General features: G+C 50.4%; 1 protein-coding gene across 2 annotated transcripts in view; it reads right to left on the bottom strand.

Moving 5' to 3' along the window:
- The window catches only part of NLGN2 (neuroligin 2), a 79,582-nt gene that overhangs the window by 27,653 nt on the left and 28,097 nt on the right, over positions 1-23,832 (bottom strand). Inside the window, exons 2-3 of one of the 2 annotated variants that reach the window (XM_082197599.1) lie at positions 22,883-23,675; positions 11,516-11,572 (exon numbers count right to left, since the gene is read on the bottom strand). In XM_082197599.1, the coding sequence (XP_082053725.1) occupies positions 11,516-11,572; positions 22,883-23,348 (523 nt within the window). In that variant the 5' untranslated portion in view covers positions 23,349-23,675. The remainder of the gene's footprint in view (positions 1-11,515; positions 11,573-22,882; positions 23,676-23,832) is intronic. The other variant, XM_082197600.1, reaches the window with a different exon arrangement.

Below are 23,832 nucleotides of genomic sequence, written 5' to 3'. Positions count from 1 at the left end.
GTCCCTGTTATACCTGATTGGAAATTCAAATGTTTCCCTATCATGTTTTATAACTTCCTGGATATTGTATGTGAGCTGGAACTGGACTGCGACCGAAATAATAAAATTCATTCATTCAGGACAGGCAGCAGAAAAGTCCTGCGGAACTACCTGCCACTGGGGGACGGGGGCGGCCATATTGGGTGGGCGAGGTTGCAGAGGAGGTAAAGGGCTGTTGGCGGCAATTAGGGCAAGATGGCTCTGTTGCCAGAGTTGGGAGGCCACTGGGCTGATCCTGCTGGGCTCTGGGTACGTTCCTATTTCCTTGTGAGCATACCGCAACCGCCCTCCTTCGGGGAATGTGTCAGCTAATGCCAGGCTTTATTTGGGACCTTCTGCCCATCAAATTCACCGACTGGCCTCCGTTCTTTACGTTTGGTAAGAACATCAGAAAAGCGAGAGGCCCAGCGTCACCCAGTGAGCTGCATGGCCAAGTGGGGGGTGGAATTCGAACCCTGGTCTCCCCTCCCACTTCTTAATCTACCACTTTTTCAAATTGGAACCAGTGAAGGCGGTGAAGGTCCTGTGTGAGTATCTGGAGGCGGTTGGAGGATGGATGGCGGCTAACGGAATGAGGTTGAATCCTGACAAGACAGAAGTACTGTTTTGGGGGAACAGGGGGCGGTCAGGTGTGGGGGATTCCCTGGTCCTGAATGGGGTAACTGTGCCCCTGAAGGACCAGGTGCGCAGCCTGGGAGTCATTCTGGACTCACAGCTGTCCATGGAGGTGCAGGTCAGTTCTGTGTCCAGGGCGGCTGTCTGCCAGCTCCATCTGGGACGCAGGATGAGACCTTCCCTGCCGGCGGACTGTCTGGCCAGAGTGGTGCATGCTCTGGTTATCTCCCGCTTGGACTACTGCAATGCGCTCTACGTGGGGCTAGACTAGAACGCGGCAGCTAGACTGGGGACTGGGAGTGGCCGCCAAGACCACATAACACCAGTTGGCTCCCAGGACGTTTCTGAGCACAATTCAAAGTGTTGGTGCTGACCTTGAAAGCCCTAAACGGCCTCAAAGGCCCAGTAGACATGAAGGAGCGTCTCCACCTCCATCATTCTGCCCGGACACTGAGGTCCAGCGCTGAGGGCCTTCTGGTGGTTCCCTCACTGCGAGAAGTCAAGTTACAGGGAACCAGGCAGAGGGCCTTCTCGGTAGTGGCCCCCGCCCTGTGGAACGCCCTCCCACCAGATGTCAAAGAGAAAAACAACTACCAGACTTTTAGAAGACATCTGAAGGCATCCCTGTTTAGGGAAGCTTTTAATATTTGAGGCATTATGGTATTTTAATATTTTGTTGGAAGCCGTCCAGAGTGGCTGGGGAAGCCCAGCCAGATGGGCGAGGTATATATAATAAATTATTATTATTACTATTATAAAATTATTATTAATCCAGCACTCTAACCGCTACACCGCACTGCTGTTGGGACTCCAGCTCCCACCCGCTCCAGTCAATGTTTAGAAATGCCAGGATCAGGCCGACGGCCTGTCCTGTTCCCACAGTGGCCAACCTGTGGGAAAGCCAGCATTCAGGATTCGAACACAAGACCCGCAATTGCCTTCTGCGGTTTCCGGCAGCTGGAATCCAGGAGTGCCGCTGCCGCTGACCGTGGAGGTCAGCGCACAGCCATCCTGGCCAGGAGCCGCGGATATTCCTCTCTTTCTCCTCCACGGATTTCTCTGATCCTGATTTGAAGGTGTATTCCATTTGTGGGACAATTCGTCTGGTGGCAGGGAGTTCCGCTGGTTAATTACAGCACGGGACACTTAATCTCAAGGTTGTGGGTTCGAGACCCATGTTGGGCTAAAGATCCCTGCAATTCCCATGCAACTCGATGGTTATTTGTTGCGTGAAGATTGGCAGGTCCGTGAAAACCACTGGGTGGCCCTTGAGACGTTTCAATACAGTAAACCAGCCTTTCCCCTTCCAGATATTTTGGACCGGAACTCCCATCAACCCCAGCCAGCAGGGAATGATGGGAGTTGTAGTACATCGGGCGCCGCTGACGGGCGCTGATGTTTGAAGGATCTGGAGGGCACCCGGTTGAGGATTGCTGCGGTGAGCCCTCGCCCTGCTGTGGGTGTTTCGAGGAGAAATTCTGGGTGGTCCAGCTGTTTGCCAGATGATTCGCAGGAGGGGAGGGGGCTGCAAAGTGGGGAGATGAATATGTTGCCGACCGTCTTTTTGCTCGGCGTACAGATTGCCGGTGGCAAATTGCAAACCAGAGCTGCGAAAGGGTCCAGAAAAGGCCAACCCAAATGATTGAGGGAACGGGGAGCGGTTGTGGCGTTTGGGGATTTTTGGTTTCAGAGAAAAAGCCAAAATCCGTGAAATTAGGCCTTGCATAGAGACCGAGAAAGAGTTTCCCTCCCTCTCTGGCAACACTGGAACTCGTGAACGTTGGAAGATTAAAAAAAGACCTTTTTCCTGCTTTGTTCAGCGTTGTTAAACTATGGAACTCCCTGCCACAGGAAGACAACCTACAGTAGATGGCTTTCAAAGAGGACTGGACCAATTCACGGAAGAGGAGACGGCTTTGGACAGCCGGGCACCTTCATTCAACATCTTTAGGGGCCAGCCGAAAACGTTCCTCTCCAAGCCGGCTTGTGTCTTTTTAATATTCCATAGATTTTTAAATGTGGGAGAGAGGGGCTATTGTTTTAACTATTTATTTGTGCTTTTATGCTGTATTTCAATCTTGTGAACCACCCTGGCATCTTCGGATGAAGGGCATTAAATAATAATAATAATAATAATAATAATAATAATAATAATAATAATTGCAATGGCTGTATTCTACCACCAGTAGGAAACAGCAGGTGGAACGAGGCTCAGATCCTGTGTTCGAGTCCTGCTTGTAAGCTTCCCATCTGGCTCGCCACTGTGAGAAGTCTTCCCCAACAGATATGCTATTTTATATATATATATATTGGGATGCAAATTTAATAACTTTGGAACTGCCTGCAACTTGATGTCAGGCTCCACACTTTTTGGGGTGCCTGCTTTGAACATTTTAGTTTAGGCAAGCCCGTTTAAGACATGTAGGCTGTTGACATGTGTTTTAATCTGTGTTTTTTTAGCTATCTTTCGTCAATTATTCCTAAATGTTTTTTTAAAAAGCTGCTTTTACCCATCCTCTTATCACTTTATCCTTTCTGTAAGCCGCTCTGAGACCTTTTCCTTCTCCTCAACATTGAGCGGTAGGCGCGTTTTGCCAAACGAAACGAACAATAGGTAAATAGACGGGGGGTCAGGCTAGATGGCCCCGGCGCCCCCTTCCAACTCTACAATTCTATAATCTCCCTCCAAGGCATTTAAACAGCCCTCCGCTTTGAATTTGGACCCGTTCCACGCTGAATCCTCTGCTGTATCCTCTTGCGCTTTGTGGCGTTGTTTTAAACGAACGCCGTGTCAGCTGCCCTAAAAGGAAAAAAATAAATAGCCCAGGGATATTTGATTTTGAAGACCTTTTTCCTCAGGTGGGATATGGCCCCAGATCTCTGGGTCATCCTTCGCTCTGGCCCCACCGGAAGCAGCAAACGCCATTCGCTTCAGACATGTAAAGGTAAAGGGACCCCTGACCATTAAGTCCAGTCGTGGCCGACTCTGGGGTTGCAGCGCTCATCTCGCTTTACTGGCTGAGGGAGCCGGCGTACAGCTTCCGGGTCATGTGGTCAGCAGGACTAAGCCGCTTCTGGCGAACCAGAGCAGCGCACAGAAACGCCATTTACCTTCCCGCCAGAGTGGTACCTATTTATCTACTTGCACTGGTGTGCTTTCGAACTCCTAGGCTGGCAGGAGCAGGGACTGAGCAACGGGAGCTCACACCGTCATTGCGGGGATTCGAACCGCCGACCTTCTGATTGGCAAGTCCCAGGCTCAGTGGTTTAACCCACAGCGCCACCCGCGTCCCATACGTGTCCCAAACCCGCGTTCAGACATGTGCTGGGTACGAAATATGGTCCCAAGCGCCGCCAAAATCTTTGGACAAGAAGCGTTATTTTTAGTTGGAATTGCTTTGGGGGGAGATTCTAGCTTGCAATTGCTTTTAGATGCAATTGTTTTTAGAACGTTTCCACCTGTTCTGCAAGGCTTTTGCATTTTGCTTTTCAATTGCATCTCCCTTTGTAGCCCCAGGACCCTCCGGGAGGAACGGCAGGCTATAAATTCAAGAAATAAAAAGGATAAAGAAAGAAAGATGTATTATTATTTTTATTATTATGTGCCCAGGTTTTCCTTGACCCAGGAGACCATGCAACAGCCTTCGTTTTTTCTGATTTCCTAATTTCATTTGCTTTTACGCCGCTGTTTTACTGGTTTTAAGTTGCATTTTTCGTCCAGTTCTTGGTTTTAACCTCTGAAACGTTGTTGCTGTTTTTGTTTGAATTAATCAGCAATTTGGAGCCCTTTCCTTTATAAAGGAAACATATGCAGAAATAGATACTTGAAATAAACACCTGCCCTGAACTGCCAGAATATGGCCGCATTGGTACGGGAGGGAGAAATAAAGAAAAACTCTGCACGTGCTCAGGAACACACGCAGGAAGTGTTCAGAAGGGTGCGCCTTGTCTTCAGACCAGGATTTTCTATATTCGTACTCTTTGGCTGAACAACACAGGTCACAATCTTAGCTCACTAACTGGACTAGCTCACAAAACAGCCGCAGTTCCAGCATTGCATGGGGTTAGACTGGATGACCCCTGGTGTACCCACTCTTTAATTCTATGACTAATTCAATAATAATAATAATAATAATAATAATAATAATAATAATAATAATTTTATTTATATCCCGCCCTCCCCAGCCCAAGCTGGGCTCAGGGCGCCTAACAACAATAAAATAATACAACATTCTAAAATCATTTCATTCTAAAATTAATTCAAATCAAATTGATGGCAACCATTGAACCATTGGGCTAGAGTTCTGTGATGATTGCCAAATGAGGGAGTCAGGGCTGTGCCCTGGCCAAAGGCTTGGTGGAACAGCTCTGTCTTGCAGGCCCTGCGGAAAGATGTCAAGTCCCGCAGGGCCCTAGTCTCTTGTGGTAGAGCGTTTCACCAGATCGGGGCCACAGCCGAAAAGGCCCTGGCTCTGGTTGAGGCCAGCCTAACCTCTCTGTGGCCCTCCAAGATGTTATTATTTGCAGACCGCAAGGGTCCTTCGTGGGACATACCAGGAGAGGCGGTCCCACAGGTATGAGGGTCCTAGCTGTATAGGGCTTTAAGGGTTAAAACCAGCACCTTGAACCTGATCCTGTACTCAACCGGGAGCCAGTGAAGCTGGTAAAGCATTGGATGAATGTGATCTCGTAGCGAGGAAACCGTAAGGAGTCTCGCCGCGGCATTCTGCATCCGCTGGAGTTTCACCAAGTCGGGGCCACGGCTGAAAAGGCCCTGGCTCTGGTTGAGGCCAGCCTAACCTCCCTGTGGCCTGGGAATCATAGAATCCTAGAGTTGGAAGAGACCACAAGGGCCATCGAGTCCAACCCCCTGCCAAGCAGGAAACACCATCAGAGCACTCCTGACATATGGTTGTCAAGCCTCTGCTTAAAGACCTCCAAAGTAGGAGACTCCACCACACTCCTTGGCAGCAAATTCCACTGTCCAACAGCTCTTACTGTCAGGAAGTTCTTCCTAATGTTTAGGTGGAATCTTCTTTCTTGTAGTTTGGATCCATTGCTCCGTGTCCGCTTCTCTGGAGCAGCAGAAAACAACCTTTCTCCCTCCTCTATGTGACATCCTTTTCTATATTTGAACATGGCTATCATATCACCCCTTAACCTCCTCTTCTCCAGGCTAAACATGCCCAGCTCCCTTAGCCGTTCCTCATAAGGCATCGTTTCCAGGCCTTTGACCATTTTGGTTGCCCTCCTCTGGACACGTTCCAGTTTGTCAGTGTCCTTCTTGAACTGTGGTGCCCAGAACTGGACACAGTACTCCAGCTGAGGTCTGACCAGAGCAGAATACAGTGGCACTATTACTTCCCTTGATCTAGATGCTATACTCCTATTGATGCAGCCCAGAATTGCATTGGCTTTTTTAGCTGCCGCGTCACACTGTTGGCTCATGCCAAGTTTGTGGTCAACCAAGACTCCTAGATCCTCCAGGGACCTCCGGGATGTTTTTGTTTGAAGACCATAAGGTCCTCCATGGGACATACCAGGAGAGGCGGTCCTGTAGGTACGAGGGTCCTAGGCCGTATAGGGCTTTAAAGGTTAAAACCAGCACCTTGAACCTGATCCTGTACTCCACTGGGAGCCAGTGCAACTGGTATAACACCGGGTGAATGTGATCTCGCAGCGAGGACCCTGTAAGGAGTCTCGCCTTCTGCATTCTGCACCCGCTGGAGTTTCTGGGTCAGTCTCAAGGGCAGCCCCACGTAGAGCGAGTTACAATAATCCAGTCTGGAGGTGACTGCCGCGTGGATCACAGTGGCTAGGTCAGGGCGAGAGAGGTAAGGAGCCAACTGCTTAGCTTGGCGGAGATAAAAAAATGCCGCCTTGGTTATAGCTGCAATCTGCGCCTCCATGGAAAGGGAGCTGTCGAAGATGACACCCAAACTCTTAACGGACGGTGCTGCTGGCACTAATTGCGCCCCCGCAAGAGATGGGATTCTTTCCTCCCCCTCTGCTTTCCAGAGGAGGAAATTCTCCTTTTCCCTATGTTGGAGAGGAGGCCACAGGATTGGACAAGAAAGGGGTTCTTAAGTATATGGTGAACCCCAAATTCTTTCCCTGCCTTAACTCCACCAAACTCTATCTATTTAGTTGAATGGTAAAATCCTGAGCAGGCACTGTTTCATGGTTTCCCCATGCAGGGAGTCTTTTTCAGAGAACCAGTGTCTGCCTTGCTCTGCTAGATTTCTACTTGCAGGGAGTCTTTTTCAGATAACCAGTGTCTTCCCTGCTCTGCTAGATTTCTACTTGCAGGGAGGTTTTTTTAAGATACCCCCCCCAATCTAGTAGAAGATTGTAAAAAATGTGACCCTTCTCTTTCAGCCTAAAGCAGTGCAGCCCATTCTATACCCCGGGTAAACCCTTGTTGATCTATTTGTGTGGCAGCACCTAGCCTCTGGAATTCCCTGCCTATTGCCACCAGGCAGGTGCCTTCGCTGGGCTCTTTTCGGGGCCAGCTAAAAAAAAAAAAAATGTTCAGACAAGCCTGCACAGATGTGTAGAACGTACATTTTAATCTGTTTTTACTTTATTGCTGGTTTTTGTTTGTTTTAAAGAGGTTTTTTTTTTACTGTTCTTCCTTGCAAATTTATTGTTTTCTTCTCCTTGTAAACTTGTTTTTTTAGGATTTATTTATTTTTTTACAAGCAAGCAGTGTGTAAATTTTAAATAAGTAAAATGAAACTGTTCCACCGCCTCATTCTGCCACCATCAGTAAGTGTGGGTGCGAAACAAGGCGTTTCTCTTTGTGCTTTGTCTTCTTTCCTCCGCTTCCCTTTGCCTAGTTTTTATGACAATAAAAACCACATGCAAATGCTTCTGCGTTCACGAGCCTCAGGTTCTGAGAGATCGGAAGTGTCAATTTCCGTTCTTAAACTAACCACAGTCCCCCAACCCCCATTACATCCAAACTGCGGTTTACTGGAAACACCGTGGTTTGTTAAAACGGACCACAATCAAATTGTGGGTTTGACATACTGGCTTGTTCTGAAACCACAGTTTAGAGGAAACCGCAGTTCCGGAGATCTGGACGAAATGGGAAACTGAGGTCAGTTTAAAAGTTGTAGAAAGTTTTGGGATGTTTTTTCATGGAGAGGAAAGACGATTAAGAGGCAACATGATAGAAATCAAGTACGCATGGCCCAAGGAAAATTATTTCCTCCCTCTCTCGTGGCAGTAGGGCTAATAATAATAATAATAATAATAATAATAATAATAATAAAAAAATTTATTACTCTGGGACAGCTTCCAACAAGAGATTAAAAGTACATTAAATGAAGCTGAACATTGGAAGTTTCAGGACAGATAAAAGATAGCCTTTCTTCCTGAAGCGCTGTTAACCTGTGGAACTCTCTGCCACAGGGTGGCCACCAACTTAGACGGCTTTAAAAGAGGACTGGGCAAATTATCGGAGGACTAAGGGTATCCAGTAGCTCATTTACGAGCAAAAACGGTCTGCGTAGCCTTGAAAAGAGGCTGGAACCACAACCGGTGTGCAAATTTTGCTAACAGCAGAGGATTTCCCACCGTTTCGGCTCATTTTTCTTTTCCTACACGGGATTAAAATACCCGGGGGAGAGTTGCAGTTTGGACTCTTGTTGGTACGAAATAACCCTCCACGTACACCAGGACCCACGAGTCCAATTTCTCCGCTCCATCTAATAAACCCAAAATATTCCAGTCCACCAAGTTCCTTCTCCCTCTGCGCAATAATTTGCTGCAGGACCCTTTAAAAAACATCGCAAACCCCCAAACCCCTTCCCTGCATTTTCTTTCCTCAAATCAGAACTCTCAGCAGCGCCGTTCCAGTCCTGGCGAAATAAAGGGTTGTGGTTGCAAAAAAAGAAAAGGGGGAGAGAGGGAAGATATTTGCAGATGGATTTTCAGCGAGACGTCCCCCTTTCTCCTCCGAAAATTTCACGAAAATTCCCTGCTGGGCCAAAACGCTGAGAGATATAATTCCGCAGGGTCACCCGAAACACAAACGTCTGATAGTTTGGGGGCAAAAGGTGATGAAAAAAGGTGATGAAAGGCCACTGCTGAGCGGGGCAAAAAAGGAAAATACCGTATTTTTTCCTCTATAAGACTCAATTTTTCCCTCCTAAAAAGTAAGGGGAAATGTGTGTGCGTCTTATGGAGCGAATGCAGGCTGCGCAGCTATCCCAGAAGCCAGAACAGCAAGAGGGATTGCTGCTTTCACTGCGCACCGTGATCCCTCTTGCTGTTCTGGCTTCTGAGATTCAGAATATATTTTTTCTTGTTTTCCTCCTCCAAAAACTAGGTGCGTCTTGTGGTCTGGTGCGTCTTATAGAGCGAAAAATACGGTAATTCTTAACTTGTTTGGTCTTTAAATGGGCGCATCACTGCACCCTAAATCGGTGAAATTATCGCATAAAAGTATTTATCGGTTAGCTTTGGGGGTCGGACCCCTTTGCTCAAGGGGGCCAGAGCACTTTGATTGCAGACGGTTGCGTGTTCAAACCCCAACAGAGTCTCCGATTTAAAAGGAAACAGCCAAGGACCCAGAGAGATGCTGCCAGCCAGAACGGGTAACACTGGCGTAGATGGGAAAAATGGCACAAGGCATTGTTTTTTTCCCTGCGTTTCTCCCAAATACGCAACATTTCTTACGAGAAGCTGCGGCCGTATCCTGTTAACCAAACAGTCAAAGCACCTACAATTCTTTCACTCTCTGGTTCCTTTCTTGCCATCCCTGAACTACAATTCCCACGCCGCCCTGGTGCAAAGCGGCGGAGGGGAGCCAGGTCTCGTTGGACTCCAACTCCCATCATCCCCCTGGCCATTGGGCCACACTGGCTGGGGCTGATGGGAGTTGTAGTACATTGATATCCGGCTGATGGAAGCCGTTCTCGGCTGCTGACCAAGAAAACAAGGGAGCAGAGCAACTTTTCTGTAAAATGGGCACAAGGGAAATTGGGTCACCACTGGCTTTAATTCCGTCAGTTTGGGAGTGACAATAAATGTCCCCCCCTTTCACAACTGGGGACTTTTAAGGGGTGGTGATGGCTTGCTTAAGGGACACCCTGGTTGGGGGAAAAATAACCCAAATATATATATATTTTAAGTTCGAAAAGGCAAGAAAACAATGGGAACCAGAGTCCCGTCCCACGAAGCCCGTTCCTCTCTCACGATGAATTAAAAGTTACCAAGTTCAGAAACTGGGAGGGAAATAACCCCCCGTGGACTTTTCTTCACCAAAAATAAAGCCACTTTATTGTGGAATTTGTGAGTGAGGAGGACTATGGGAAACAGGCCAAAGCTTGGTTTGGTTTGATGGTGTAATAATAAAATTTAAGGTCTTATATAGATAATAAACGTTCATCAATGTACCAACCAAACACGTACATAGATCAGCACAGGAAGACCGACCTGAAACCATTTTGACTCCCAAACTGACCAAATGTTTCTCTGCAAGGAGAGAGGAGATGGGGGAAAAAAACCTTCCTTGTTACAGGAATTGGGAAATCACCATCTCAAAGGAATGGGCAGACTACCAGGAAAGGCAATCAGATAAGGCATTATCAGATAACCTGGCAGACAGGGTAAAAACAACGCACTCAGATTTCTGTTGTAGACCGCCTTTTCTGTGATGTAGGTATGATGTTTCTGGGGTGGTCTTGGACTCCAGGGCAAGCAATTTAAAATGTCTATATAAGGGCGGGCACACCTGGGTTCTGGGTCCTCCTACTCTCCTGCGGGTGAGGGGAGCACCCTGTTGCAACAGATCAATAAAGATCAGGCTTACTAGCCGCTTTGCTTCTCAATATTCTCTGGTTGGCCTCTGTTATTTTCTCCTACCAATAGGGAAGCCGAACATCCGATGGAGCTTCTGCGGCTTCCGGTTGGCTGCAGGAACTTCCTGCAGCCAATCAGAAGCCACACTTTGGAAGTCAAATGTTTCGGAAGTCAGACTGACTTCCGGAACGGATTCTGTTTGACTTCCAAGGTACGGCTGTATTTCTCTCTCTCCAGCCAGCCATGATAGTGGACTTCTGCTCAAAGCATCACAAACATGCATGAGGCTGTTTTCACCGTAAATACAAGTATTTTAACTGTGTTACTTTTTACCGCTGTTGCTGCTAAGGACAAACGCTTGACTGTGAGTAAACTATACATTTTATAAACTTAGTTTCCAGTCTGTAGCCTGTTTCTTTGATAAACAGGGAAACAAAAGGGGGAGATCAGTCTAACAGCCTATTTCCAGGACTCTATACGGGCTCTTGGATACCCCATAAGGGAAGAAGGGCACATTTTGTTTACAACAGAGGGGACACCATCCACCTCCCCACACCCCACACCCACCCACAAATACAAGCACACACCCAAATCCCAAATGAAATTCTTCCCTTTGCAATAAAAAGTCTTCTAAATCTCAGTAAATCATCTGGCCCTAGCTGCATTGTTTAGCATGGGGTGATATTGTTATTGTTTGTTTCCCTTCCAAAAAAAAGGAGGAGAAAAAAAGAGAGGAAAAGGTAAAGAAAGAAGGAAGCGAAAATTGTGATGATTTTGGAAAACAAGAAAGGGGGGGGTGCGCTTTCCCAAAAAAAGGAAAAAAGAGGGGAGGGGGAGGGTTGCTTTTTTTCCAAAAGTTTATATATTATTTGTTCTGGTTTCTTTTCTTTTCTTTTTTAATCAATATATATATATTTAAAAAGAAGAAGAAGTAAAAAACCAAAAAACCAAAACCAAAAATAAAAAAGGAAAATATTTTGTTTCTGTTTCTGTTTTGTTTTGTTTTGTTTTTTTAAAAAAGCAAGATTTGTGAAACATGCAGGAAAAATACCTTCGTCTGGAGAGGGATTGTTAGTTGACACCTCCTCACGCTTTTTCGTGAGCGGACCTAAGAGCAAGAAAAAAGAAGAAAAAAGAAAAATGGGACAAGGGGGTAAAAAGAGAGAGAAAGATCAAGAAAAAAAAGAGATCGGTTTTTGCGTTTCGTTTTTCGTCTGCTTCAGCAAAAAGGGAAAAAAGCAATATTTCTTTTCTTTCTTTTAGCAAAATACAAACAATTTTCGTTTTTTAAAGGTTTTGTTTTCTCCTGGGTTTGTGTGTGTGTGATGTTGCTGGGATATTTTTATTTTTCCTTTTCCCCCCACCGAAAAAAGCATATATATATATATATATTAAATTTATATATATGACACAGAATTATAGAGAAACCGGATGCTGTGAAATTAAAGGTTGGTTAGAGATGAACCAGGTTGGGAGGGGTGGGTGGTGGGTTAGATCCTGAAATGGATAACAGAACCATATGGACTACCTGGGAGGGAGGGATTCTTTGCTTGCGGTTTCTGCACCGGAGAATGAGGGTTGGACTAGATGACATTTGGGGCTCCCTTTCCAAATTTCATTACCATTCAACCCCCCTGGGACAGCGGCCGGGGAGAGGGCAGACAAACTCACTTACTTAAGGGCCACACCAAATTCCTCTATTCGCAACTCGCCGGATCTTTAAATCGGAAGCGGGCCTCTTAAGAAATCTGTGTGCCTGCAAAAACTGTCCTGTTTTGCTATTGCCGGTGCTTTATTCCTAAAGAGAATGTTTGGGGGTACTCTCGTTTTGACTTGAGAAAAATCACTGTTTTGCAGTTCAAATTGAGGGAAAGAAATACAGCAAATGGACAAAAGTACAGGGGATGCTTGGGTGATCTGTGCGGGAGGCACGTTCGCAACCCGCAGTTGCACATCTGCGCACGCACAGGTTGCAATTCGGTGCTTCTGCGCATGTGCAAAGCGCAATTTAGCGATTCTGCACATGTGCAAAGCATGATTTAGCGCTTCTGTGCATGTGCAAAGTGCAATTTAATGCTTCTGCGCATGCTCGGCTGCCGAAACCCAGAAGTAACCCTTTCCAGTACTTCTGGGTTTCGGCGGTCCGCAACCTGAAGCGTCTGTGACCCGAAGTATGACTGTACAAAGATTCACAAAATGTGGGCTTTGCGTACCTCCAGAAAAAAAGCACTGGTTATTATATTGTGCATTTTTATTTTGCAAACTGCCTTTGTGATTCTCAAATGCTGTCGTACATTGGATCTCAGACGCCTCGGCTCCAGAACAAATTGGCTCCCGAACAATTGAAACCTGGAAGTGAGCGTTCCGGTTTCTGAACGTCCTTTTGGAAGCCAAACGTCTGACGGGGCTTCCGATTGGCTGCAGGAGCTGCTTCCTGCAGCCAATCGGAAGCCGCGCTTTGGTTCCTGGACATTTCGGAACCCAAACGGACTCCCGGTACGACTGTGTAGAAATCTAATAAATGGATACATCTCGTGTAACCGCTTAGAAATGCTAAAAAATGCTAAGCGCTTTTAAATAAAATGAAATAAATATGCTTTTATGAGGCTTTTTCTCCCAAGGGTGCTGATTCCAAAGTCAGGATCGAGTCCCTAACCTGCTTCCTGGGTCCTTGTTGTTGTTTTTTTGGTTCTTACGGCCTTTAACTGGTGTGTGACATCATTTCCCAGTGACGCAGAGGTTCAGTTCGCCTGGCTGCTAACCGGAAGGTTGGCGGTTCGGGCCCAGCCACAGGCGGCTGTGGGCAGGAATCCTGCATTTCAGGGAGTTGGTCTAGATGGCACCTCGGGGTCCCCTTTCCATCTGGACGGGTGCAGGCTGCACCCGTTGGACTCCTGCCTGCGTCCCAAGCATCCTTCCGGAAGACGCGGGAGGAAGGAACTGGGAGGCAAAGAGGACGAGGATGACGACTAGAGAGGGAAGCGTCGGAAAGCAAAGCGAACCGGGAGCTCTTTTTAATTTGGTGTCCTAGAGAAAAGGTTCGTCTCTCTCTTGGCGAAGCCAAGAGCCCAGCGGGACGCGGGAAGGAGGCGTCGAGACGGGATCCGCGGCTTCTGGCAGGCAGATGGGAGAGGGGGCGTGTGTGGCTGCCGCAAAGCCGCAGGACGCTGGAAGGGACCCGTACGGTCATCCATCTCAACCCCCTGCGGCTGGAGGAGGAGGTGTCGACAGACGGGAAGGCAGCGCCGCCAGAAGAGCGCAGAGCTGGAGGAGGAAGGGGGCAAAGGAAATGTCGATGCCCCACAGGGCCCCACAGATCCTGTCCCTACCAGGAGAAGGGGGTCGGACTCTTAAGCCCGCGGAAGAGAGGGGAGAGGCGTTTGCCTGCATCCCCAAGGAGGAGACATGGAAGGCCAGGGTCTTCCAGCTCCTGAGCAATGCAAGCAGGCCTCTACCTCTCTTTCAAATCAGAACCAGTGAAGGCGGTGATGGTCCTGTGTGAGTGCCTGGTGGCTGTTGGAGGATGGATGTGGCGGCTAACAGATTGAGGTTGAATCCTGACAAGACAGAAGGACTGTTTTTGGGGGACAGGGAGCGGGCAGGTGTGGAGGACTCCCTGGTCCTGAATGGGGCAACTGTGCCCCTGAAGGACCAGGTGCGCAGCCTGGGAGTCATTATGGACTCACAGCTGTCCATGGAGGTGCAGGTCAGTTCTGTGTCCAGGGCAGCTGTCTACCAGCTCCATCTGGGACGCAGGATGAGACCTTCCCTGCCGGCGGACTGTCTTGCCAGAGTGGTGCATGCTCTGGTTATCTCCCGCTTGGACTATTGCAATGCGCTCTACGTGGGGCTACCTTTGAAGGTGACTCGGAAACTGCAACTAATCCAGAACGCGGCAGCTAGACTGGTGACTGGGAGCACAATTCAAAGTGTTGGTGCTGACCTTGAAAGCCCTAAACGGCCTCAAAGGCCCAGTAGACCTGAAGGAGCGTCTCCACCCCCATCGTTCTGCCCGGACGCTGAGGTCCAGCGCCGAGGGCCTTCTGGCGGTTCCCTCATTGCGAGAGAGAAGCAAAGCTACAGGGAACCAGGCAGAGGGCCTTCTCGGTGGTGGCACCCGCCCTGTGGAACGCCCTCCCACCAGATGTCAAAGCGATAAACAACTACCTGACATTCGGAAGACATCTTAAGGCAGCCCTGTTCAGGGAAGTTTTTAATGTGTGACATTTTAGTGTATTTTTGGTCTCTTGGAAGCCGCTCAGAGTGGCTGGGGAAACCCAGCCAGATAGGCGGGGTACAAATAATTAATCATCATCATCATCGTCATCTCTGGAACTCCCCGCTACAGGAATTCCCGAGACGAGTTTGCCGGGAAGGCGGCTGAGTTTCTGAGGAGGGGGACTTGCAACCGAAGGGAAATCCTACGCCGAGAAAACAGAGGGGGAGTTTTGGGGGACGGGGGAAGGAAAGGCGAAAGGCTTGGCACCATGCCCGGCTCAGTTCGGCCGGCCGAAATCCGGGGCAGCGCGACGGCTGGGGCAACTTCGGAGCGTCTCCCTTTCCTGCGTGCTCCCTGATGTGATGGCAGAACTGGGCATTTGCAGATTAAGACAGAAGGATTTTTCACGGGCTGGCGACTCGCCCTGGGGCAGCAGCGTCCTCCGCTATATAAAGAGAGCAGCGAAAGGGAGGGCAGAGCGGGAGAGCGAAAAACAGGGAGAGAAGGAGGGAGGGAGGGGGCTAACCACAAGTGCCCCTTCACCCTCCTGACCTGAGCTACTCTCTCGGGACAAGCCCACGGATCCTGCCTCTCTGCCCTGGCATCGCCCCTCTCTTCCTCCGCCCGCCCGCAATTCAAAGCTTCTCTCTTGACTCGGGAATTCCTGTGGCAGGCAGTTCCGGAGGTTAACGGCCGTTCGTGCAGAGAACAACAACGGAAAGGGAAGGAGGGGGCTGCTGGTGTTTGGGCCGACCCAAAGGTGGGTGAAGGGGACGCGGGTGGCGCTGTGGGTTAAACCACAGAGCCTAGGATTTGCTGATCGGAAGGTCAGCGGTTCGAATCCCCGCAACGGGGTGAGTTTCCGTTGCTCGGTCCCTGCTTCTGCCAACCTAGCAGTTCGAAAGCACGTTAAAGTGCAAGCAGATAAATAGGTACCGCTGCGGCGGGAAGGTAAACGGCGTTTCCGTGCGCTGCTCTGGTGCGCCACAAGCGGCTTAGTCCTGCTGGCCACATGACCCGGAAACTGTACGCCGGCTCCCTCGGCCAATAAAGCGAGATGAGTGCCGCAACCCCAGAGTCGGCCACGACTGGACCAAACGGTCAGGGGTCCCTTTACCTTTACCTAAAGGTAGGTGAACCCTGCCACCCCGCGCTACTTATCAAAGGACCTGATCCAATGGAATTTAGCTGTGGTTGCGCAGGGTTGGAGTAGATGACCCTTGGGGTCCCTTCCAGGTTCTGTGATTCTATATGAAGGCATGCGGCTTCCCACCTCTGCCATGCTCCCGTTGCTTTTAACTATCCTGCTTCCTGGGAGTTATAGTTTGGGGCGAGCCCCGGACATGCCGTATTATCTTGTCCTCGCCAGCCGACATTTTCCAGAGTGCACTGTGACGGACACATATATCGCCCTGGGCCTATAGCAGATGCTGGGGGGAATTTTATCTGCCGTCGAGTCCATCCAACATGGCAGCGGTCAGGGATAATGGGAGTTGTAGTTTGATGCCTGGAGGGAACGAAAGATTGGGGGAGACTGCTGCGGAGGTGTCCCTGAGGTTAAATTTTGCCATAAATGTCGGGTGCGTGGGTGAAGATCATTTTCCAATATTGGGGAAGGGTGGAATTGGCCCTCAAAATTGAATTTCAATATCCATACAGACAAACTTTATCTGCAATCCTGTATTCTTATCCATAAGCTGCCTTGAGCCCCATCCTGGGGGAAAGGTAGGGTTTAAATTTATAAATATATATATTTTAAAGAAAATTTGTCCAGAGGGGTTACTCTGAGGTGGTCCAGGCTTCCATACTCATTTCCTACAGCTGCCTGCAATAATAATAATAATAATAATAATAATAATAATAATAATAATAATAATTTCTACCCTGCCCACCTGGCTGGGGTTCCTCAGCCACTCTGGGCAGCTTCCAACAAAATATTAAAAATACAATAAAACATCAGGCATTAAAAGCTTCCCTAAACAGGGGGCGGGACTTCCCTATCAAACAGGAACATCAAAAGATCCAGGCTGCAGGATCCGGCCAACGGCCACCTAGGCTGCATTCATCCCGAAGGTTAAAAGTGCTGCGATACCGCTTTAAACAGCCATGGCTTCCCCCAAAGGATTCTGGGAGCTGTAGTTTGCTAAGGCTGCTGAGAGTTGTGAGGAGACCCCCCCCCCGCTATTCCCTTCAGAGAACTGCAATTCCCAGAATTCCCTGGGAAGACGGATTGGCTGTTAACCCATTCTGGGAATGATAGCTCCATGAGCGGGAAACAGCAGGGTCCCCTCACCACGCTCAGCAAACTACAGCTCCCAGAATCCCTTGGGAGAAGACATGGCAGTATGACCGCCAACGCTGCTTCCCAGGGAACTCTGGGGATTTTTCCTCTGTGCCTTCAGCACCCTCAACCCAACTACAGTTCCCAGGATTCCTTGGGGGGGAGCCATGACCTTAAAGCGCTCAACGAACGACATGAGCGTGGCCCTCCTAGGCCAGTGTTTCCCAAACGTGGGTCTCCAGCTGTTTTTGGACTACAACTCCCATCGACTGCAGCTAACAAGACCAGCGGTCAGGGATGATGGGAATTGTAGTCCCGGAGACCTACGTTTGGGAAACCACACAGTGGGGCAAATTCAGTCCAGGGGCTTCCAGTTGCTGTCTCCTCTTTAAATGAAGATTATCCCAGATCGGGCCTGGCATTAAATCCGTCTGTCACCTGCTCAGATTGGCCAGGAAAAAAACACACCAAAATCCAGACCAACCAATCCTAAACTGGGACCTCTTTCTCCTTTTTCTGTGGGTCTCTCTTACCCCCACTCCAGACCCTCCAAGAGACCCTATTTTCCAGCGTTATCCCCAGCTGTGAAACCTTTCGGACCGAGATGGTTGTGTTTTCTATTCCGGAACCTCTAAGTATCTCTATTTTCCAGGTCGCCCCTGATTTACAGAAGTCTTCCCGGTTTTTTTATTTGATCCCGGAAACTCCCGCTTTTCCTTAAAGGAAAAAGGGTAAAGGGACCCCTGACCATTAGGTCCAGTTGTGGCCGACTCTGGGGTTGCGGCGCTCATCTCGCTTTACTGGCCGAGGGAGCCGGCATACAGCTTCCGGGTCATGTGGCCATCAGGACTAAGCCGCTTCTGGCAAACCAGAGCAGCACACGGAAACGCCGTTTACCTTCCTGCCGGAGTGGTACCTATTTATCTGCTTGCACTGGTGTGCCTTCGAACTGCTAGGTTGGCAGGAGCAGGGACCGAGTAACGGGAGCTCACCCCGTCGCGGGGATTCGAACCGCCAACCTTCTGATTGGCAAGTCCTAGGCTCTGTGGTTTAACCCACAGCGCCACCCGCTTTTCCTTAGAACGTCCCTATTTCCATCGGAGAAATGTCGGAGGGTGTGGAGTTATCCGACCCCTGAGCCGTCCAAAAGCAATCCTGTACAGTGGTACCTCGGGTTAAGTACTTAATTCGTTCTGGAGGTCCGTTCTTAACCTGAAACTGTTCTTAACCTGAAGCACCACTTTAGCTAATGAGGCCTCTTGCTGCTGCCGCACCACCAGAGCACGATTTCTGTTCTCATCCTGAAGCAAAGTTCTTAACCTGAGGTACTATTTCTGGGTTAGCAGAGTCTGTAACCTGAAGCGTATGTAACCTGAAGCGTATGTAACCCGAGGTACCACTGTACAGTGGTACCTCTGGATGCGAACAGGATCCGTTCCAGAGCCCCGTTTGCATCCAGAAGTGAACGCAACCTGCATCCGCGCATCGCGATTCGCCACTTCGATTCATGCGTGTGACGTCATTTTGGCTGTCTGTGCATGCGGCAAAATCTGGAAGTGCCGCACTCCATTACTTCCGGGTCGCCGCAGCGCGCAACGCAAAAATACTTATCCCGAAGCTACTTCCACCCGAGGTATGAATGTACAGTGGTACCTCGGCTTACATACGCTTCAGGTTACAGACTCCACTAACCCAGAAATAGTACCTCGGGTTAAGAACTTTGCTTCAGGATGAGAACAGAAATCGTGCTCCGGCGGCGCGGCAGCAGCGGGAGGCCCCATTAGCTAAAGTGGTGCTTCAGGTTAAGAACAGTTTCAGGTTAAGAATGGACCTCCGGAACGAATTAAGTTCTTAACCCGAGGGAGCACTGTATAGGGAAGGGATGTTTTTTAAAAATGCTTTTATTATGTTTTTATATCTGTTGGAAGCTGCGACCCAGAAAGACGCACGGGGCATAAACAGCGAAATTATCGCGACGGAACGGGACATCCCTATTTCCACCGGAGAGCTATTGCACCCCCGCTGCCTTGGCCTCATCCAGGTGAGGACAGGTGAGGGCATCCTTGCAGAGGCTGGACCAGAGAGCCTTTGCCGCTCAGGTGAGGGAGATTGGGGGGGGGGAGAGCAGCAGGCAGGGTTCCCAAATGGGACCTGACATTTCTCTGCGGCGCCCCAGGCAGCAGCTGGGGAAAAGCGTGTCACACGGAGGGGAGAAAGAGAGAGAGAGAAAGAGAAGATGTGGGGCACGAGGTGGGGGGGCGAGGGGCAGAGTTTGGGGTTGGTGGGGTGTAGGAACAACAGCTGCCTCTGCCAGGAGCAGGTGCCCCACACGGGGTGGGGGTGGGGAGAGAGACGCTCCGATGCCTTGTGTGTGTTTTTTCCGCCTAGTGCTTTGGGATTTGCTTCCCCCCTTCTTTAAATGCAACCCCCCCTTTCCCGGCCGTTGCCAAGGAAACTGGCTTAGCGATGCTGCAAAAAGAGAGAGGGATGGCTTGGTGGGAGATGGAAGGGGTGGCGTTTGGGGGGGAGAGAAGAGGCAGCTGGTTTCTCCTCCTCCTCCTTCTCGCCATCCCCTGCTTTTTGCGGAGAGTTCTCCCTCCCTCGCCGTTCTCCGCCCCGACCGGCAAAGCCCCCCGACCCTGAGGTTAGTGGGGTGGTTGTAGGGTGAGCGTCGCTCGGACAGGGCCTGGCGGTGGAAAAAACATGGCCCCAAAGGGCAGCAGCAAAGGATTCTGGGAGCCAGAGCACCCTGGGTTTTGGGGGAGAGGAGCCCTTGTTCCTGCAGGGATGAAGCTCATCGCTAGACTTAGTGGGGGGACAGCTGTTTGGCATGCAGAAGGCTCCACCCTGGGGGAGCATCTTCAGGTAGGCCTGGGATTCCCCCCTTCCAGTGCCTGAAAGCAGGGCTGCTGCTGGCCCGTGTAAGCTGCACTGAGCTAGGTAGACTGCAGAGGTCTGGCGTTAGGTATAACGTGTTTGCCTGTCTTCATACATTTTGAGCTGCTCAGAGGGAGAGCTGCTTGGAGTGAAGAAGGCTCTGGGTACGATCTCTGGGTAGGTAAAGGGCCCGGCCGGGAGCCCTAGCAAGACGCTGCTGCCAGTCAGTGCTGGCAACGCTCTGCTAGATAGGCCACTTTGGTCTGAGACTGGGATAGCTCTGTTGGTAGAATAATAATACAGTGGTGCCCGGCAAGACGAATGCCTCGCAAGACGGAAAACCCGCTATACGAAAGGGTTTTCCGTTTTGGAGGTGCTTCACAAAACGAATCTCCTATGGGCTTGCTTCGCAAGACGAAAGTGTCTTGCGAGTTCCTGCTGGTTCCCCCCCCTTTTTTCTAAGCCGCTAAGCCGCTTATCAGCTGATCCGATCAGCAGATAAGCCGCTAATAGCGCTAATCCGCTAATCCGTCAATGGGCTTGCTTCGCAAGACGAAAAAACCGGTAGACGAAGAGAATCACAGAACGGATTCTTTTTGTCTTGCGAGGCACCACTGTAATAATAATAATAATAATAATAATAATAATAATAATAATAATAATAGATTTATTATTTGCACCATCTGGCAGGATTCTGTGATGCATCTGAGGTTCTTAAATAGGAACCTGCCAGGCATTCTTTAGGTAAAGGTAAAGGGACCCCTGACCGTTAGGTCCAGTCAGGGCCGACTCTGGGGTTGCGGCGCTCATCTCGCTTTATTGGCCGAGGGAGCCGGTGTACAGCTTCCGGGTCATGTGGCCAGCATGACTAAGCCGCTTCTGGTGAACCAGAGCAGCGCACGGAAACGCCGTTTACCTTCCCGCCGGAGTGGTACCTATTTATCTACTTGCACTTTGACGTGCTTTCGAACTGCTAGGTTGGCAGGAGCAGGGACTGAGCAGCGGGAGCTCACCCCGTCACGGGGATTCGAACCGCCGACCTTCTGATCGGCAAGTCCTAGGCTCTGTGGTTTAACCCACAGCGCCACCCGCGTCCCTGCTATGATCTGGAGCAGAAAAACTCAGGTTCACAAGCTCCAGTCCAGCTTTCCCCAACCTAGCGCTGCCTGCCTGATAACTTTTGGACTACAGCTCCCATCAGCCTCTGTGGCTGCGATCCAAAAACTCTGGAAGTCGTCCATTTTGGGGAGAGCGAATCCTGCGCTTATTCGATCCTAGCTTGAAAAAAACAAAAATCAGGTGTGGATTTTCATTGCTCCCCAAAGGAGAACAGCTGCGCGTTCAGGGTAAGCCTGAGGGTGCGAGATGCGTCAGGCATAAGAAGTTGCTGGAAACCACGGGAACTCTCGAACTCGGGACCCGCTTGCGAGTTTCCCGCAAGGCCGTCTGTTTGGCCACTGCAAGAAGACGATGCTGGCCTGGGTGACCCCTTGGCTTGGCCTTAGGGCTACTGGCACAACTCGGTTGGTAGAGCACGAGGCGCTTGATCGCAGGGTTGTGGGTTCGAGTCCCGCGTTGGGCAAAAAAATCCTGCTTTGCAGGGGTTGGACTAGATGACCCTCAGGGTCCCTTCTAATGCTTCCATTCTAGGATTCTTACGTTCTGCTTGTAGGCTTCCTATGGGGGGCATCGATCTTGCCACTTTGAGAACAGCATGCATTTTGAAATTTATTATTATTATTATTATTAGACTTTTAAACATTTGTTTCTGGACACTTGGGCTCACTGGCATCCTCTTCGGGCTCTGGGAAGGGTCTCCTCGCGAGTCACGAGGATTTCCCCGCTTTCTCCCACCACTTCTGGGTTGGAATCGAATCATTTATTTATTTTGCGGCGCCTGGCCTGTGCACACAGATGGGGAGATGCCCGTAATTGCCACTGTTAACTTTTATAATAACAGCACAGTGTACCTTTTCCATTTCCCCCCGCTTTTCGTTTCCCCTTCTACAATTTAATCAGTCAATCAGTTCCCACCAGACTCACAGAACCAGAGAGTCAGAAGGGGCCCTAGCGGTCATCTAGTCCAACCCGCTGCTATCCAGGGATGTGCCGCCGACCCTGAAGGGGGGGAATCGAATCCGCAACCTTGGTGTCACCAGCACTACGCTCAAGTAAACCAGGCATAGGCAAACTCGGCCCTCCAGATGTTTTGGGACTACAACTCCCATGATCCCCAGCTAACAGGACCGGTGGTCAGGGATGATGGGAATTGTAGTCCCAAAACATCTGGAGGGCTGAGTTTGCCTAGGCCTGAACTAAAAAGGTAAAGGGACCCCTGACAGTTAAGTCCAGTCATGAATGACTCTAGGATTGCAGCGCTCATCTCGCTTTATTGGCTGAGGGAGCCGGCGTACAGCTTCTGGGTCATGTGGCCAGCAGGACTAAGCCGCTTCTGGCGAACCAGAGCAGTGCACGGAAACGCCGTTTACCTTCCCGCTGGAGTGGCACCTATTTATCTACTTGCACTTTGACATGCTTTCAAACTGTTAGGTTGGCAGGAGCAGGGACCGAGCAACGGGAGCTCACCCCGTGGTGGGGATTCGAACTGCCGACCTTCCGATCGTCAAGCCCTGGGCTCTGTGGTTTAGACCATCCCGTACGCCTGAACTAAACTGTTCTTTAAAAAATTAGAATAATAAAAGATGCTGGTCTAGCTGCTCCGATCCTGCGGAAATCTTCCGGTCGCACAAAGCACTCTGCACATGCACAGAGGCGCTGCTCAAACTGTTTCTGGGAAGCTAGCGATTGGAGCGGTTTCCGGTTAGCAGCGCAGGGGAGGCGGACAGAGCTCAAGACGAGGATTTGATTCTGATGGTGATTCTTATTATTTCAAAGAAGGGGTTGCGGTGTTAAGCGGGGAGTGAGGTTCCCTGACCTACGGCGCTGGAGAGGGGTGTGGGGAGAGATGCGAGACAGCCGAGGGGAGGGTTTGGGGGTGCTCGCCCATGTCCGCTCGCCCGCCCCCCCTTTTGCACCCTTACCGTCCTCCATGGGGACGTAGATGTTGAGGTACAGGCAGTCTTCGCTCTGGTTCTGGACGTACCCCGCCACAATCTCCAGGTTTTCGGTGAACCACACTGGGAGCATTATGCCCGGGAGCATGCCGTGGATGTTCTGGGGGCAGACGGGAGCGAAGGCGGTGGCGTTCCGCACCTCGGACCAGGACGCAGGCGCTTCGGGGGGCTGGAAGCGTCTCTCGCCCACGGGCGGCGTGGCGTAGGGGATGCCCAGGTATTGCACCACGGGTCCAAGGATTTCGTTGTTGAGGTCCTTCTTGATCCCCCTCAGCTTGCCGTAGTTGGTGGGCACCACCGGGTACTTGTCCTCTGGCTTCTGCCCCGAGAGGGGCAAGGATCGCAGCGCCAGGCCCAGGAGCCAGAAGAGGACGGCCGAGCCCGTGCGGAGATTCAGTACCCGCAGGACGAGCCGCGAGGGCGGGAGGAACATGGCGGACGCGGCGGTGGGGTGGCGGGCGACGGATTCTGGGAGGGCGGGCCGGGGGAAGGGAGAGAAAGGAGCGTCCTCGCGCGAGGAGCGGGCGAGGAGGAGGGAAGAGGAAAGAGGCGCGGGAGGCGAGCCGGGCGTCCGCCGGAGCAGCAGCAGAAGAAAAGGAGGAGATAACCACCAGGAGAGCGGCCCGAGAGGAGAGGATTAGGAAGCCTGGAGGTCTTAGCGAGAATCGCAGGAGGGTTTTCCGGCAGAGGAAAGGCGTCTGTTGCGTTCCATCGTGGCCCGGGAGAGCGGGAAGCGTCCAGCCAGACTTGAGAAACGCACCTAGAGGTCAAGAGATGGGGGGGGGAATTGAAGGGAGGGGTGAATAAGAGGCAGAAGGGGAGAAAGAGAAAGGAAACAGGCAGGATGGATGGAGAGAAAGAGAGAAAGAAAGGGGTTTTCAGAAATAAGCCATCCTCCAGTCAATCACCCCTCAAAT

The sequence above is a fragment of the Podarcis vaucheri genome (assembly GCF_965113315.1).
Source record: "Podarcis vaucheri genome assembly, chromosome: 13".
Taxonomy (NCBI): domain Eukaryota; kingdom Metazoa; phylum Chordata; class Lepidosauria; order Squamata; family Lacertidae; genus Podarcis; species Podarcis vaucheri.
This window is presented reverse-complemented; position numbering and strand designations above follow the sequence as displayed.